Raw genomic sequence first — 16,190 nt, forward strand, 5'->3', positions numbered from 1 at the left:
CATGCTTTAAAATGTTGCAATTGAATTTATTACTTATGATAATAAACTAATAATTAATATTCTTGTTTCAAAAAATAATACGGTTAATTATTATTATTATCTTGCATAATTAATAAACGAAAGAAAACAAAACGGATAAGGGGTGACTTTTATTGTGACGTTCGTATCCGTGCTGCTAGTCACTCTCACTGTTGCCGTCTTTCTCGGAAAAAAGATATATATATTTATATTTCAGAATTTTTACAATGTCTTCTGTTCTATGATGTTTTGTATTCCAGAGAGAAGTGTTCACAGGTCAAGCGAATGACCCACAGCAGGTTTTTCTGATTTAGTATTTACAAATGTGAGTATATTAATACATATTCGTTTGTAATGTTTTTTATAGTGAGCTAAGGTTAGATTGTGAAACAGAGGCTTCATAAATACGTTTCATGGCCTCCTAACGTCATCGACACCCATAGAAAACACGGATTTTTCTCATGTTTACTCGTTTAGGCTGAGTTGTTCTGTATAGAAAAAGAAGTAATTTATTTACAGCCGAGTACCACTGACGTTACCTGGCCCAACGCTGGCCTAGACCAGCTGTTACGTTAAATCTAAATAGATGGGTATTTGTTTTAATATGCTGTATTTTAAGGATTTTAATTGCTAAATGAAGTACTGGCTACTTATATTTACTCAGATACACGTACTTAAAGCGCATGTCCATCTATCTTCTACCACATATTTGTATACAATTCAATAGCTATGCAATAGTTTAGCTAGAATTTGTATTACGGAAGAGGATACGTCTTCTATTTTCCTGAGTTACATGTACTTAATGCGAAATTCCACCCATTTTTAACAAGAGAGCTTCGGGTTTTCTTTTGGGTTTTACAAGTAGAACTGAGTGATTTTATATGAATTATTATTTTGTTTTTACATTTTTACACTTATGCACAACTTATAAAGATCAGAACATAGGCTTTATAACCCAAGGTTATAACATTTCTGTCTGAAAATGTTTTTTTTTTCCTGCAAATGTGAGTACTGACTACTTAGATTTACGCAGTTATGCAGACTTAAATGGGATATCCATATATTTTCACCAGTTCTGCATAATTAAGGGATTGGAGCACAATGCTTTATTGTCAATGCATGGATTAAATGACCAAAGTGTCCTACAAAAATGTGATGATACTTTGCATTATTTGCATATGCATTCATTAACAGAATGTTTTATAAGTTATAGTACACAGTAAACATGACTGTTTTAATAATAAAAAAAATAATAGTAATAAACTAATTAACTAAAAATATAAATCTAATGATAATAGCAAACATAATAAGATGAAATTAAGTTATTTGCATAAAATAATTTTATTAGTAATTTTGTTTGTACGTTTTTAAGCATCAGCAACAGCGTTCCACAGTCGTGGCAAACTGTATTCTAAGTTATTTTGTTGTGTTTTTGATTATATATATTTATATTATAAGTAGTAATCACATTCTTTATGGGAATATATATATATAAATTCTACACACTCTAATTTTCATTTAAATTTAATTTAGTGCACGTTGATGCAACAGTACACTCTCAGAAAAAAAGTTATGGTAGATGTACACTATTGGTCAGTAAAGGTACAAACTGTGTAAATGTATCTTTAAAAGTACATTTGTTTAAAAGTCCAGTTTTGTTCCTTAAATGTACATTGCATTCTCTTCTCTGGAAGGAGAGATAAATGTTTGTAATTTTTCATTATAGAACTGTGTCATATAAAGAAAAAACATAATATAGCTGAAATGTCTATATAAGGTCCAAGCACTTTTTCTTTAAATCCTATGCAATGAATGTCTATGAAATGAACAATCTAGCTAATATATGGCTCAGATATTTGACTCAACTATATGTCGAAGGTAGGGGCAAAGTAGGAAATGCATAACAGATCTTTTCCTATGCATTCCCAGCACTTCAAATAAGTTTGAGGAAAATGTGTCTTAGAAAAGTGCTTGTTGACCAAAATTACATAGTGGGGGGACAACCATTCTGAGAAGCCCTTCAGAATCCAGAATTTTTAGCAGTCGTCTGTGTGTTCTGTCTACTTTTGGACTGAGTATCTTCTTAAAGGAATGCCTGTGGGTTGTTTCTTGAGATGATATAGCAGACTTAATTTGTGTATGTGTTGCTTACTCTAAAGTGTGGAAATGTCAAAGATTATTAAAAAACAAACAAATTGCAGTTTGTACTGCACAGTTTACACAGAAATTATCAAGGCATATTATGGGATTATTCAGGGCAGAAGCATGTTTTTGAGGTTTGTTTATAAAGCCAAAAGTTGAGTATTAGTATTATTACATTAGTGCTTTCCTGGAGTTTGGTTTTAATTCTTGGTGCTGTGTATATCATGATAAATACTGCTATTGTTTTTTCACCCAGGTCTACATAAGTGTTTGAGAGCACTGCAATGGACTGGCACTCTGTCAAAAGTTTATTCCTGTCCTGTAGGCCTTTGACACAACACAAGCCAGATCATGAGGAAGGGATTAAAGATGAATGAATGGATATTCTTGTTTAGAGTATTTTTTAAAATATGAAAAATGCTTCACCCTTATTTTCATGCTAGGGTAACTTTGAATTGCAACTTTCAAATGTAGGAAAATCCTATTTTGTGGCCTACTATATACAAAGTATTTCATAATTTAAAAATATTCTGTCACATGATGTGAAAATGAAAAATTAAAAAAAAGATAGAGACTATATAGTAAAATTATGGACTAATAGTTGGTTTTACTCTAGATATTTTTATCTTTTTTTGTATGTATGCTTTTTTTCATGTAACAAGATCAGCAGTAGCTGTTGGCTTATCTAACATGCTTTAACATTACTAATTAAATAACAATGCCTGTTAGTTATTTTGCATTCTTTCATCCATTTAATGTCTCTTTAATCAGTTTTTTGTGCTTGAATGTATGTGAATGCTGCCTAACCAGCTTGACTTGGCCACATTTACTTTTCTCAATTTTTCCATCTCTTCAGATGCATAGAACATTTTGCTTTCTGTTCAGTGTCGGAGAGTGAACCGTGTGTGTCGTGCTGAGACCCTTGCACACCTTTAAACGGTTGTCCCGAGGATGTGTCTTCTTTGTTTATCATTCACTGCGCTTCACTATCCTGGTATTTTTTTTCTTTTTCTTTTGCATGCTTCTCATTCACTGTCATGTTTTTTGTGTAATTGTTTTTTTATACCATTTTGAATGCTTGGGACATTTAATGCCTTTTGTTACAATGATTAATGAGGATTTTTATTAGAATCATCAAATGCCATTATTTTTATTATTACTACTACTACTTTTGTTGATACTTTTTTTTTACATGGATCAATTCAAGGTTTTCAAATACAAATTCAAAATATTCAAATTGGTCAGTGAAAAATATTGAAATATTTTCTTTGTATATTTGTCAGTTAAATTAAGAGTGAAGCCAGTAAATAAATCACATTTCTGTTTTAATGCATTTAACAAAATTATTCCAACTTTTTTGGAGAAGGGGTTTGTACAAAAGTGACTTAATTTTCTGGCTAGTGAGGTTTTAGTGAAGCAATCAGCAGCCATTAGTAAATGGAGAGCATGTTAGGCTGTATTAAGACATTCCTTTAGTTGCGAAGTGCAGTGGAACATTTAATAACTCCATTATCCTCTTTTAAAGTGAACAATAGTGGTGTTATTTTATTTCTGCAGAGGTAGACAGGCCTCTGGTGTGTGATTGTGGGCTGTTTGTGCAAGTTAAGTTGCAGGTAGGCAGGTTGCAGTGGGCTGTCTCTGAGGAGTGATGCCTGTTGAGAGTGGAAACAGTGCAACTGCCCGTCAAGCCAAACAGAAGCGCAAATCCCACAGTCTCTCTATTCGGAGGACCAACAGCACAGAGCAAGAGCGGCCCCCCATCCACAGAGACATGCTGGAGGGACAGGTCAGCACACAGTCTATCTTCTTCTGTTTTTCTCATTTTCTCTCTCTTTCTCTTGCTTTCATATTAACTAGGGATGGATGCATAACACTAATTCGACAATCAAATTTTCTTGGCATATCATGGCATGAAAAAGAGAAGAAATCAGCCAAATATATGCATGGGTGTATATGCATGTGTCTTGTTTTTTCCATGTTCTATACAACACTTGTTTTTAGTAGTGTATATAAATCAAATTTTCCCATAAAACACAATGTTAGATGAATTCTTGTATAACATATGTGTTAGTCACTTTATTTTTTATGGTAAAACATGTAAAATAGTAAACAAGCATACAAAATAGCAAACTGTAAAAAAAAATATTATATAAAATAAAATAATAAGTATTGACTGGTCTTAAGAGGGAAACAAAAGATGATAGCTGATGGCTGATGGGATGGATAGAAAAGGGGGTGGTTGGCAGATTATAGTGAAAAAGGTAGAGAACAATCTGGATCAGATATATCCTTCTCCAGGAAATGTAATATGTCAGGCTGTGATGGGCCGGGTTGTGGGTCAGGGATGCATCTGTTGCCAGAGATGATGCTGGGCATGCATTGAATTAGGAGATAATCTTTGACTGCATTGTATGGTGGTGTTTTTCATACAAATACTCCTCATTTTGTTCATCTCTTGCAAAACTTGCTAGATTTATTAGTTAGATTAATAGTTGTGCTCAGTTGTGTCCTAGTTCATGTGACATAAATACAATATTGTATGTGTTTAATTTGCTCCTATTACACACATTCCTTTTGCCATCTGTAAGTTTTAGTAGTGTATATGTCTATGAAATATGCCAGTACCAGGTAACAGTGAACAGGGATGGGTGTGATGGGTGATAGCGTGAACGATGATGATAACGATTATGTATGTATCCACCTCCATGTGGATAAAAAGCCACGTCACCACATATTTCACTTACTCTGTTGACCAAGAAGCAAAGATGGCAAAGGTTTACAGTACAGAGCAGGCTTTGGACATGACCCTCAACCATGTCAACCCCTGTGACTCAGATGGAGAAGAAATTACTATTGATCAGAGCGGTGACTCTGAAATCTCTTCTGGTAAGATTTCCTAAATTTTCTATTTTTGTTTGCTGGTTATAGCTGTTGTGATTTTGGAAGAGACACACTGCAAAAAGTACAATTTTGAAGTTAGAATTGCTCAAGAATATTATTCTATTTTAATTTGAGTAATTTTGACTTGTATTCTGACTTAAAACAAGACAAAATGTCCTGATACGATTCTTTTACTTTGGGTTTTAAAAAGTTTAAGTAAAAATGTCTTTTTTTTACAACTAGCTGAGGGTTGTTTTTTTTGTATAAATTTATTTAAAAATATAAAAAAAGACAAAAACTACTTAAAATAAGGTTACAAAATATCAGAGCTATTTTGACTAATCAATATGCCACTTTTTGCACTGTGAAAACAATCCTACATTAGCACAAAGGAGGCATACTTGAGATGTTTTGGAATTATAATTCAAATACCATGTTTATGTCAATTTCACATCATTTTAACCTTTTACTAATCAATTCTCAAACATATGGTCCTGTAGATGAGGAGACTTCACCACCTCCAGGAAAGAGAGGTCGCATGGAGACACACGAGTGGCTGACAGAGATGGCAAAAGATGGCACAGTGTGGCACGAAGAACATAGTTTATATTTCTGTATAGTTTACATTTCTATTTATGAATACTTTTGTTATCATATTGTTGCATGCTTATTTTATCTTTTATTACTTCCTTTATTACTATTTCATTGTACAGTGAAACCAAGCAAAACGTTTCTTTCCTGTTCATATACCAATAAAACTACCTTGAATCTAAATGTCTGGTAATGTTGACTTTTTTGGTGGGTGGGGGTTCACCAACTTGCTGCAGAGAAGAGTGTGGAGTGCAGTAGAGTGTCTCCTTTCAAATGTAAAGGCCTCATTTACATAACACTGGAGGTGAGAAGAGCTGTTCACACCTGCCAAATGGCAGTTTTTTGGGATTTAAAGGTATAATTGCCAAAGGGCAGCGGTTTGGTAGTTCTAGTGTTAAAGGAGTATCCAATTTTTGCAAGCAAAGATGGGTCATGACTGACCAATTTGTGCCAAATTATTTTAATCCAGTTGAAAAAGAAACGTTATTAACTAAAGCTTCGCAAAGAATTTGTGTGTAGCCATATTTTATACATAGTACTTTGAATATATTTAGGAAATCTGGAGAAATCACAGTCTGTGGTGTATTATAAGGAGTCAGACTATGATTAATCTTAACGGTTGATCAGTTGATATCTAGTGGTGCACAAGAATGGACAAAAATTTCATCTTGCAAAACTGCAACGGTGGCCTCACTGGGAAGCATGTAGTATTGTATATAGGTAGCAAGAATCATTTTAAACATGTTAGCAGCTCTATAAATGCATATTGTGCAATGTTTAAATGTTTGACAGCTTGTTATTCTGTTAGTTTCATTTCCTTCTTGATAATCAATTACCTCTGAAATATGATATCTACAGGAAGTGTGCGATTCACGTTGATTTTGAAATCCTCTGGCATGTTGAAGGTCTGTGAATCTGTTATGAGGAGTCTGGATGTTTGTGAGCTGATGCTGTGATGTGATTTCTTGTTTCAGGATTCCAAGCTGCCCATGGCTCTCAGGAGCAACTTGCTGGATTTGTTTGGACAGATTGAACGCGAGTTTGAGAATCTATACCTTGAAAATCTGGAATGTGAGTAAAAGCCGAATTCTGTTGAAAGATTTTTGTTTTGTTACCCTATTTTGTTTTGTTACCCTAAAAACATCACATTTTGATGTACTTGTGTCTAAAATACAAACTAAAAATATCTTTCAACTGTTCTTAGCAGTGGTTCTCTATTAGTGATATGATGGTCCTTAATGTAATATCTGAGGTTCAGCATTCTATGATTGGACTCATGTTGAATGTGATGTCAATTATCGGGTTGTTAGCAATGCAAAAATATGACTGTGCATCTTGGACAATGCAGTCATGAATCATGCATTGTTTCTAAATATTTTTTAATGCAATTGCACTATGCACATGCTTGCTGGGTGTAGCAAACAGAGCGCGCTAAGTTGACTAGCCAGTGATTCATACAAAAAATATCCCTTTTTTTTGTCTAGGATAAGCTGCTGCTTATGCGAACACGTTATATTCATTCTAATTTTGCTCAACATAACAAAGATGAGGACATAAAAAAACAATGGCACACTGCTTTTGGGTCTAATGGAAGGCCAATGCAAGCACCTGTCTATTGCAGCAAGAGGCTTTTATGTTCTTTTAAATATAGGATTTTTTTTTAAATTATTGGAGTTTAGCTCAGCATTTAACACAATCATTCTCAAATTAGTCCAAAATAAAAACACTCCCACCTAAGCAAGTTGCCTGCACCTGTCTGTGGGTCACCAATTTCTTCACAGGCAAACAGCAGCAGGTGAGCCTGGGAATATTTTAACAATCAGCACTGATTCTCACCCAAGCATGTGTGCTCTCCCTACTGCTCTACTCATGGGACACAACAGATCGGTCCTTAATGGATCTCTCTTTTTCGAAATCCTGAAAATTTCAGATGACGGCACTGTCTCATGTGAGACAGTGATGATTCTGCTTTTTTTTTTTTTTTTTTTTTTTTTTTTTTTTTTTTAAATAGCAGTTACAACAACATTGATTGAATATGCTCATAAACGTGGAGAAGAGCTTTGTCCAGACTGTGATGGCTGTGGAGAGCTTTAGATTTGTGGGAACGACAATTACAAGGAACTTTAAAGTGGAATTGCAACATTAATACCATCACAAAAAATCCTAGCAGAGAATTCCTCTGTCTAGTTCTACAGTACTATTATAGAGTTTGTCATCACCTCTTCCATTACAGTGTAGTTCTGCAACTGACATGACGTTCCCAAACAGGAGAAAAAAAACACTGCCTACACAAACCAGTTTCTGCAAGATAGAGTTGTTTTTTACACACTTTAACTTTAGAGCTGGCTGCCTGCAAAGCAAGACAAATGAAAATGAGGCTCATCAATTTACATCAGCTTTTAGGCATAACTTCTTTTTTTGTGGCAGAATGTTAAAATTGCGTCAATATTAATAATTACAAAATACTTTTTCCATATTTTGCAGAAGTCTGAATTCTTCTTTAATGTCACTGATGTTAACTGCTGACATTTGTTTTGCAGTGAGGAGAGAGATTGAGTCCCTGAATGACCGCCTGGCTGGAGAGGGCCAGACTGTTGATGGAGGAGATCTGAGTAAAGGAGCCCTGAAAACGAAAGGTAAGAGAAACACATCAGATCACAGAATAGGAGTTTTTATCATTTGTGCCTTTTGTGTATGATTCTTAGTAAAATCGTGTACTGTTAAAAGCTTGGGATAACTGTTCAGTATTTAATAACTTCCTGTCAGGCCCATGTATAAAATGATCCAGTTTGGATCATTCCACAGGTTTTTTTTTTAGTGAAATAGATAAACTATAAAATGGCTGCAAAATGTAATTAATTTTTTTTAATTTTAGAATGACTTAAGCTGTAGGTGGACGGGATTAGTTTTACCTGTCTATGTGGGGGTAAGCCTATTACCTACTGTAAAACGAACAGTAAAAATGCCCCCTGGTTATATTAATTCTGTCCGAATTGAAATGTGGGGTAATATTGCATCATATCCCGGAGAAAAGGGGTTTTTCGTGGGTTTTTCTCGAGAACGGAGGAGCTGAAGGAGGCATTAAGTGATGAAACAAATGGTTTAAGTAAAAGTTCTGCGGCTGAACAACCTGTAGGTATGTTTTGTTCACACTAGTAGATTTCATAAGTGTTATGAATGTGTATTGTTATCATTAAACGATTTATAATATTGGTTATAATAACTGAAGTATTGGTAAAGTTTTTTTGTCAACACCTCGTCCGTTATCTGTTATGAAAGACTAGAAGATAAAGTTGTATGTTTTTGGTGGGAGGGCTGATCTCACAACAGTTGTGACAGTCTAAAAACTAATAACAGTGTGACGTGAACATTACTGACATATTTTGGAAAAATTACATTACCCCAGCTCCTCATTTAAAACTTCTTTTTTTTTAAATAAAGATTTAAAACAATGACTGTAATTCATAAAATGAATATCTTGAATGCCATCTGTTTCAAAAAGCAGAGGACCAAGCCATCTCTATGAAAGCTATAATAATGTATTAGAGATTAGAACCTAAACTTTCTAATTTCTTTATGTCTCTCTAATAGTTAGTTCTCCTTTTGCAGCAAGTCACAGTACAAGTCAGCTGTCCCAAAAACTGAAGACCACATACAAAGCTTCCACCAGCAAGGTATGAAACCATTTGTGGGGTTATTAATGTTAAACTGGGTTTACACATCTGATCTTCTAGTGTTGGCTTTAATGCAGCCAGTTAATCTAAAATCAATCAGTTAAGCCCTCAGCCCCAAAACTAATCATACTTGTTTCCAGTTGGATTAATCAGAGATCATGAGACAGATTGTTACTATGCCAATTTCTTTGCCATTTCTGCTCAAATGTTTTTGTATCATAATTATATTAAACTGCTGTCTGATTTATGGGTTAACCACAAAAGTAAGCTAATCTCATTCACATCATATTAAAACATCTTTCATAATGTTTGTTTAAAAGCTGCTATTAACTAAGATTTTGCAGTTTTATAGTTTATAGTACATTCATTTTATGCAAATAGCCTTACTCTTAATTGTAGGAGAATACATAAAAAAAGCCCAATTCTTGTAGTTTATTGCATTTCCCTGTTACATTGGTGTGGTTTTATGTACCCAAAAAAAAAAAAAAGAAAAAAAAGAACAGTAGGGAAGAAGCTGGAGCTGGTGCAAGAGGTTGAAAGTTATTAGCTAGATATAGTTAGACTCACCTCTAGAATCACAGTGTTTGCTCTGGAACCAGACACCTTAAAAGAAGATGGTCTTTCTCCTCCTACTCAGGAGTTGCACAGGGTTAGAGGGACCAGGAAAATGTGGGGATACAAGTTCCTGGCTGGCAGCCATGTAGTTAGAGGTTGTCCCAGTAAACGTGTGGGTTCTCTCAATGCGTCTTCAGCTTGCAGACAGGAAAATTTTTGACTGTGCCTAGCAGCAGTTCAGAGTGTTGAGCTTTCATGGAGATCGTGAGCAGAATTCTGAAAAGGATTCCATTTACTGTTGTTTTGCTGGAAAATTTAGTGATCATGTTGGCAATGACTTGAGAACCCTAGAGAGGAGCAATTGGGAAAAACAACCTGCCTGTTGGATTTCTGTACCAGTCATGTTTAGCCCATAACCAACACCATGTTCGAACATAAGGTTGCTCAAAAGTGTAATTGGTACCAGGGCACCTTGTGTCAGAGGTCAATTATTGACTTTGTAGTCATGTTTTCTGGTCGGACACCGTATGTTTCGCACACCCAGGTAAACGGAGTGGCTGAGCTGTCAACTGATCACCATCTGGTGGTGTGGTGGGTCAGATATTGGGATAAAGTGTCTGCCAGTTCAGATAGGCCTACATGTATATTGATCATCAATATCTGTTGGGAGATGCTGGCAGAAGACTCTGGCCAAAGTGATTTCACCTGTCCCCTCCAAGAGAACTATTCACACATTAAGGGGGAGGTAGGGGATATAGATTCTGAATGGACCCTGTTCAAGACAGTAATTGTGGAAGCTGCTGTGATCAAAAGCTTGTTGCTGCTCGTTACAGCAACAAACCAAGGACCAGTAGTGGATAGTAGTGGTCAGGGAAGCAGTTGAGCAGAAGAAGGAGGCTTTTCTGAGCTTGGTTGGCTCAGGGAACTCTGAATGCTTGAAGAGTTTGAAAGAGGCCATGGAGAATGACTTCTGGGTGGCTTAAAAAGGGCTTCTAGAAAACATCACAGATCACATCTCCGGCAGCAAAGTGGGGACACTATTCAAGCTGGGCTCAGGAAAGATCTGAATTTGACCGAAGGTATAGTTAGGCACGGGAAAGAGCACACCTATGCAGGAAGTAGTGCCAGAGGTGTCTTGATGTCAGATTCCATTTCATTGGCTGAAGTCCCTGGAGTGGATGAGATTTACCCAGATTTGCTTGAAGGCCTTTGATATTGGTGGGGTGTGTTGGCTGACAAACTTCAACAATATTTCATGGACATTTGGAACATTGCCTTTGGATTGGCAAACTAGGGTAGTGGTTTACATTTTTAAAATCTGGGATTAGATGGTGTGTCCCAGTTACTTTGGCTTCATACTTAGCCTCCCTGGGAAAGTCTATTCCAAGTTTCTGATGCCAAGAATCCATGTGATAGTTGAATCTGAGATTCAAGAGGATGTAGATGTAGATTTTGCCTTGACCGTGGACCTGGGGATCAACTCCACTCTCTCACAGAGAATTCAGGGGGCATGAGAATTTGCAACTCTACATGTATTTTGTGCATCTGCAGAAGGCATATGACTGCTTCCCAAGATACTCTGTTGGAGGTGTTCCAGGAGTTCCTGAGGCGAGCTGTTCAGTCCTTGTGCTCTGAGTGTGAGTTGTGTTTGCATTAGCTGCAGCAAGTCAAGCTTGTTCAGTGGGTCTCCTCTCCTGTTCCTGATATTCATTGACAGCATAGACAAGCCTAGTCTGGGACAAGAGGGCGCTTTGCAGTCGAGTGAGAAGTGGTCATTATGCAAATCAATGCCTCCAAGTCTGAAGCCTTGGTTATCTCCTGGAAACAAATGGCATGCTCCTTTCCGCTACACTGTGAGAACCTACCCCAACTGAAGGAGTTCAAGTATCTCAGTGTCTTGTTAATGAGTGATAGGAAGAATTGTGAGATGGAACGTAGGTTTGGTGCAGCAACTGCAGTAATAGGGTCACAGTACTGTGGTGAAGAGGGAGTTGAGCAATAAAGCAAAGTTTTCAGTTTACCAGTTAATATTTGTCCCCACGTTCACCTATGGTCATGAGTCTTCGGTAAAGACCAGAAGATCCAGTTTGTGAATACAAGCTGCTCAAATGATCTCTTGTGGGTTTCTGGGCATATGATCCATGATTAAATGAGGAGTCCAGTGATTCAGGAGGAGTAGGACCACTGCTACTTTGTGTTGAGAGGAGCCATTTAAGGTGATTTGGGCATTTGAGGTGGTTTGGGGGCATGGATGTCCCCTCAGCACCTCCTGCTAGAAGGAGGCATAATATCACCTGGGAATGCCTGGGGATTTCCTGGTAAAGCTGCTGGGGATGGAGGTGCCAGGGCTTTTTTATTTGTCCTGTTGCCACTGTGACCATTAAATGGATAAAAGGAACACTAGGTAAGATTTGATGTTTTTGCTCCTGGGCTACCCCTGCAGTTGGAGAGTATAATTCGCTTTTACAACGCTGTCCTGGAATCAAGGTGGAGTGAGATAGTGGTTTACTACCCCCCTCCAAAATTTACGTAGTGCTGTTTCTGCACTTCTGAGCTCAGAGTAGTAATGATACAGTCTCTATTACCACTGGAGTAATAGATCTGTGGAGAATAACAGCAAATTTGAATCTGTAATTTTAAGGTGAAAATAGTACCTAGTGTTCCTTTAAGCAGAAAAGATGATGATGATATCCATTCATGCATACATACAGACCCAGTCTTCAGAAAAGTTGGGACGCTGTGCAAGATATGAATAAAAACAAAATGCAATTTGGTGCAAATCATTTCATCCCTATATTTCATTGAAAATAATGCAAAGCAAATAATTAAAAATGTTGTATTTTGTTTTTGTTTTGTTTTTTACCCCAAATTATGTCTAAAGTGTGCAACAATTCAACCACAATTAATCTTCTATAGTACATGATATCATTAAAATGTTCAGAGAATCTAGGGAAATCAATATATACAATGGACAAGGCTCAAAACCATTATTGGCTAGCCGTAATCTACAGCATTTTGCTGTAATGTCATTTCGTGCTGCATTAAAATCGGTCAAAGTTCTGCAGTGTTAAACACTGCATGGCCTCAGATACACTTTGGAAAACAATTGTCTGTGAACACGGTTTGTCAAAGCCTTAGAATTGCCTTGCTTCTACACTCATTTAATCAGCACCATTTACTATATAGGTGCAATTTGTAGTTCTTTATTTGCAGATTGTAGCCTGCCTGTTGCTCTGCATTTTGTTAGCCCCTATTTGCCTTGTTTTCCAAAGATTTGGTATTATTTGGGTGTTGGATCATCTCAGGACAACAGGGACACAGACATAGTGGTAGTGTATGTTGCACAGGTATGAGTGGATCAGTCACATGTATTACTGGAGCTTATACACCTGAAGGCTGTCAGTGAGGTTAAGGTCAATACTCTGTGATATGGCCAATTCATGGGGGTCTTATCATGAAACATTCACAAAAAAACAAGAGTAAACAGCGTGTAATGTATGAAGAAATGAACATTCCTGAAAACTTTCCGCCAGATTAATGAACGCGTAAGCACCAGATAATTTGGTAAGAAACGTGTGTATGTTAGTGAATAACAAATGTTCGCAGACTGGGAGAACGTGCACCGTACTTTGCAATTAACCTACCATTACCCTAATCTCCGCCCATGAATTTCAGATGACTGCCTTATAAAGAAGAGCTCGGGCTAAGAAGCCGCAGCAAAAAGCCTTAATCTCAGCAGAAAGAAACAAATGTTCTGAGCGGAAATTAATTTTATTTACTTTAAAATCTGTACTTTTTAGTTCTATGTTCTACGTTCTATGTACATTTTTGCTCACTCATGGGAAAGTATAGCAAGGCATTAGACGGATTATGTTGATGGATTAAGCTGAGTTACATATGCAAATATTTTTAGGCACCTGAGATGTTACAGTGTGTCAAGTAAAACCAAGCTTAGAATTTCTGGGATGATGCTTGGATAATTAAGGGCTTAAAAATTCATGTTTTAAACGTTGCAGTTTCCAAGGAGCCAAACACTGACAGCTCCTGCACCGGTTCGGGGACGGTACGGGGTTCTAAAATGCTGCAGTGTTGGTTCTCGATAATGAACTGACCAGAGAGGAGATATCACTCAGCTAATAAACCATAAATCTTTCAAATACATTAAAGGTCCCTGTGCAGAGATGTTGGTTAATTCAGCAGTAACGCAATTTCTATATTGCAATATTTGATATTAAGTAACTGATTAAGTCTGATTACACGAGTAACAAAATAATTTAGCAAGCAATTGCCCTTTAGCTACTGGAAGTTGTTCTGAATAAGAGGCTGTATTAGGAAGAGGACTGTTTTGTGAAATTTTGTTTGACTATTCATTAATTTATTGTTCATTTATTTAATTTGTGCATTTTATTCACTTTTATTTAAAAATTAGCCAGCGTCTTTCAAACATTACACAAACTTTACTTGTTTTCAGAAGCAGATATAAATTCCGTTCATATCTACAAATATTTTGAGACTACAAACATATTGATGAATCTGGATATTTATGAAAAAAGTGATTTACAAAAGGTTTATATGCAAATAGGTTCTACTCACATTTCATTGAATGAGGCCCAACCATTCCATAAGCTCCAAAAACAATTGTTTACAATTGTAGCCTGATTAATGTTCGCATTGACATACCGGAAAATACCCCTGCCATCAGTTGCATGCAAATTTAATTAATTTGTAATGTCAACCATTACATTTAAGGGTTTCACTGACTTTGTTTTATTACCACAACTTTATTACAATAACCTAGACCTTACTATTTGAACCGACTCCAAATCATAGTACTCCATAAGCTTGTACAATGGAAATTGGCTGATAGGTGCATTGCTTCATATGCATCCCTTCTTGACTACAGCAAGCATTTAAGTAAACACAGATCTTGGGAATTCAAGACTTTTTTCTGAACACATTTCCTCTGATAATGTTAGCTTTTCTTTCCACCTTTTAGTATTGCACTGGCAAGTTCTAAACACAGTTCCAGTAATTTCAGCAGTCTTCTAATTATTTTCTTTGCATTGTGCAGGCTAATAATCTGAAGCAGAGTAATTTCTGTAGAATACATTGTCTTTTTCATAGTATGTAAATTCTTTAAGGTTAAGAATTATAGCCATCAGAAACATAAGTCACTGCGCCATTTATCCAATCACAATTTATTAATTTGCTTATTTAAATCCATATGTCAAATCTTAATTTTATTCATTTATTTGTTAATTTAATGTTGTTTTAAAGCAAGGCAATATACAAGTTGGACAGCAGCACCAATTGCTCTGTCTCATCTATTGTATCATTTCAACAAGCAATAACTTATCATTATCGTGTCAGTATCACCTCAGTTCTGAGAATGAGGCCCTTTGGTGGTCTTCTGGGCGTTCTGACCATTGAAAAACAGGTAGAAAGGGGGCTAAAATATTGTGCCGAACAACAGATAAGACTACACTCTGCAATTTTAAAAAATACACCTACTGGTAAGTAGAGCTGATTGAATGCAACGTGAGTGTAGAAAAAGGAGATAATTTTAAGTTTTTGGCTGAATGGTGTATTATACATAGAAGGTATAGTTAGCATAAGCATAAACCATATATGTACAATAGATAAAAATGAGTACATTATGTTGAAAAAGGCTCTTTTAACAATTAGGACTGGTTTCTTGCACACGGTTAAAAGTTATATTTTGGGATTGGACATCTAGCATAATTGTATTTGGTAAGCTTAGTCTAAAGATTTGGCTTCAAGGTAATGAGTGGGAAAAAAAACATTTTCAGAAAGAGACGGTGCAGGGAAATTATTGTCTCTGAAGATATAAATAGTGCAGATGTACCTTAAATCATATAACATTGGTTTTAGAGTCCAGCTGTGTTCCTTAAAGGTACATTACATTCTCTCCTTCAGATGGAGGGGTGAATATTTGGAAGTATTCTTTATAGATCTGGGAGATCAAATGGGGCATAAGAAATAAACATAAATTTAAAATCTGAAATTAATACAGATTATGGGATAATTATGTTACCTATCTAAAGGTACCAAAGATGTACCCTTGACAGTAACACAGTGACAGTGTTTTCTGAGAGTGTAGAAACTCTGATTTGTGGTTCCAGTGGATTGAAACTCTTTTCTCTCGCTCTTACCGATTTTAGCGTTCAAATTCTTTCAGCGGCAAAGTAGGTGGACCTCGCAACTTCACTGTGGGGAACTGGGAGTTGTGGGGTGGAGATTCATGGGTAACTTGCTTTACTCCTCCTCTTCCTTCTGCTTCTCCTGCTCCTCCTCCTCCTATTTGTGCCA

The 16,190-nt window shown here is 36.3% G+C and overlaps 1 protein-coding gene across 11 annotated transcripts in view; it reads left to right on the forward strand.

The window, feature by feature from the left end:
- Window positions 1–16,190, forward strand: part of wdr37 (WD repeat domain 37) — a 114,731-nt gene that overhangs the window by 67,390 nt on the left and 31,151 nt on the right. For 2 of the 11 annotated variants that reach the window (XM_066682645.1, XM_066682647.1), the window contains exons 2-7: window positions 279–343; window positions 3,046–3,154; window positions 3,763–3,946; window positions 6,606–6,702; window positions 8,172–8,267; window positions 9,223–9,305. In XM_066682645.1, coding sequence (XP_066538742.1) covers window positions 3,809–3,946; window positions 6,606–6,702; window positions 8,172–8,267; window positions 9,223–9,305 — 414 coding nt within the window. In that variant the 5' untranslated portion in view covers window positions 279–343; window positions 3,046–3,154; window positions 3,763–3,808. Of the gene's footprint in view, window positions 1–182; window positions 344–3,016; window positions 3,155–3,762; window positions 3,947–6,605; window positions 6,703–8,171; window positions 8,268–9,222; window positions 9,306–16,190 lie in introns of those variants that run through there. The other 9 variants (XM_066682646.1, XM_066682650.1, XM_066682644.1 and 6 more) reach the window with 9 other exon arrangements.

This window comes from Hoplias malabaricus, chromosome 10 (genome assembly GCF_029633855.1).
Source record: "Hoplias malabaricus isolate fHopMal1 chromosome 10, fHopMal1.hap1, whole genome shotgun sequence".
NCBI classification, from domain to species: domain Eukaryota; kingdom Metazoa; phylum Chordata; class Actinopteri; order Characiformes; family Erythrinidae; genus Hoplias; species Hoplias malabaricus.